The sequence below is a fragment of the Arachis ipaensis genome, chromosome B08 (genome assembly GCF_000816755.2).
Source record: "Arachis ipaensis cultivar K30076 chromosome B08, Araip1.1, whole genome shotgun sequence".
NCBI lineage: Eukaryota > Viridiplantae > Streptophyta > Magnoliopsida > Fabales > Fabaceae > Arachis > Arachis ipaensis.
This window is the reverse complement of record NC_029792.2, coordinates 35,228,484-35,229,832: the sequence shown is the minus strand read 5'-3', so window position 1 is coordinate 35,229,832 and position 1,349 is coordinate 35,228,484. Positions and strand designations below refer to the sequence as shown.

The 1,349-nt window shown below is 32.2% G+C and overlaps 1 protein-coding gene across 1 annotated transcript in view; it reads right to left on the bottom strand.

Moving 5' to 3' along the window:
- Positions 1–1,269, bottom strand: part of LOC107610921 (probable leucine-rich repeat receptor-like protein kinase At2g33170) — a 3,451-nt gene extending 2,182 nt beyond the window's left edge. The window contains exon 1 of the mRNA XM_016312900.1: positions 876–1,269. Coding sequence (XP_016168386.1) covers positions 876–1,269 — 394 coding nt within the window. The remainder of the gene's footprint in view (positions 1–875) is intronic.

Genomic DNA, 1,349 nt, shown 5'->3' with positions numbered 1-1,349 from the left:
TTTATGTCTATTATAATTATTTTAAATTTAAAAATAATTTTACCAATCAAATATCACTAACGTAACTTTTTATTTGCTGAAAATGTTATAATTTATGCTTATTAAAAGCAACTTTTATTTTATTTTACCAATCATAGCGCTGCAACTTGAAAAGTAATCTTCCAAAAAAAAATTGAAAACAAGAACTAAAAGAAATAAATAATAGGACAATTTACCTAAATAAAATATTTAGTAGAAACTAATATTACTAAAAATGTCTCAATTAAAATCAATTAAGTAATTAAATATGTATCCTAAATTATTTTTATGTAATCCGTTGATTTCCTGCACGAATTATGTGTACACATAATTTGTTGGGGCTTATAACAACTTACTAAGTCAGATAAAAGTACATGTAATTCGTTGGAGGAAAAACGAATTAGAAGAGTATTTATTTAAAAGCAACAATAATATGAAACCAACAATATATAACTATTATAAAATGAAAACAAATACTTAAGTTTTCTTAGAATACACACTAAATATGCATACTTAAAAAAACATATATATAGAAAAAGAGAAAGTCTAGGGAGCCAATGGCCTAAGCGTACATATATACACACTAAATGAAGGTTTAGAAAGTATTAGAGATATCATTATTAGTGTTACATTATCCTGTCAGGTTACGCTTTTGGGATGAGTGGTTTCAAGACATGGTACAAGAGTTCCAGATGTAGAAGGTCAAGAGTTCGAACTTTGGCTTTTGAACCCAAAATTAACTTTTTATAACATGAGATGTTTATAAGTGATGTTCATTTAGCCCATTGTACATACACTTAGGCCATTGGCTCCCTAGCACTACTCATAGAAAAAAATTCTCTTAGTTGAAACGGTACCTCCTTGACAAACGAAGTTTTGGAAGCAGTTATGGGAGAGATCAAGGATTGTCAATTGAGGGAAGGTGAGGAGCAAGGACCAGTTGAAGGGTGTGGAAAAACAACGTCCATAGGCATCACGGTCTCTGATATTGGAGAGAGAGAGATTGAAGACATAGCCAGAGGAGGGATCACACTCAACGCATTCCCAATCACAGCAATTGCTATTTGGATCAACAACGTCATCAACCCAAGATGGCAGCAAAGAATGATTCGAATAAGCAGTCTTCAATTCAAGAAGCGATCTCTTCTCTTCTCTGAAACAACCGCTTGTGTTCACAAACACTTGAACCAACACCAAAATACTTCCCACCAATACCATCCATCGCTTCTTCCTATTCAAAGCCCACTCCATAGATTTAACGTATCAATTCTCTCGGCTCTTCCTGAGCTTTATAAGTTCTTTCTTTTCTTTTTCTTTTCTTAAAAATGCAA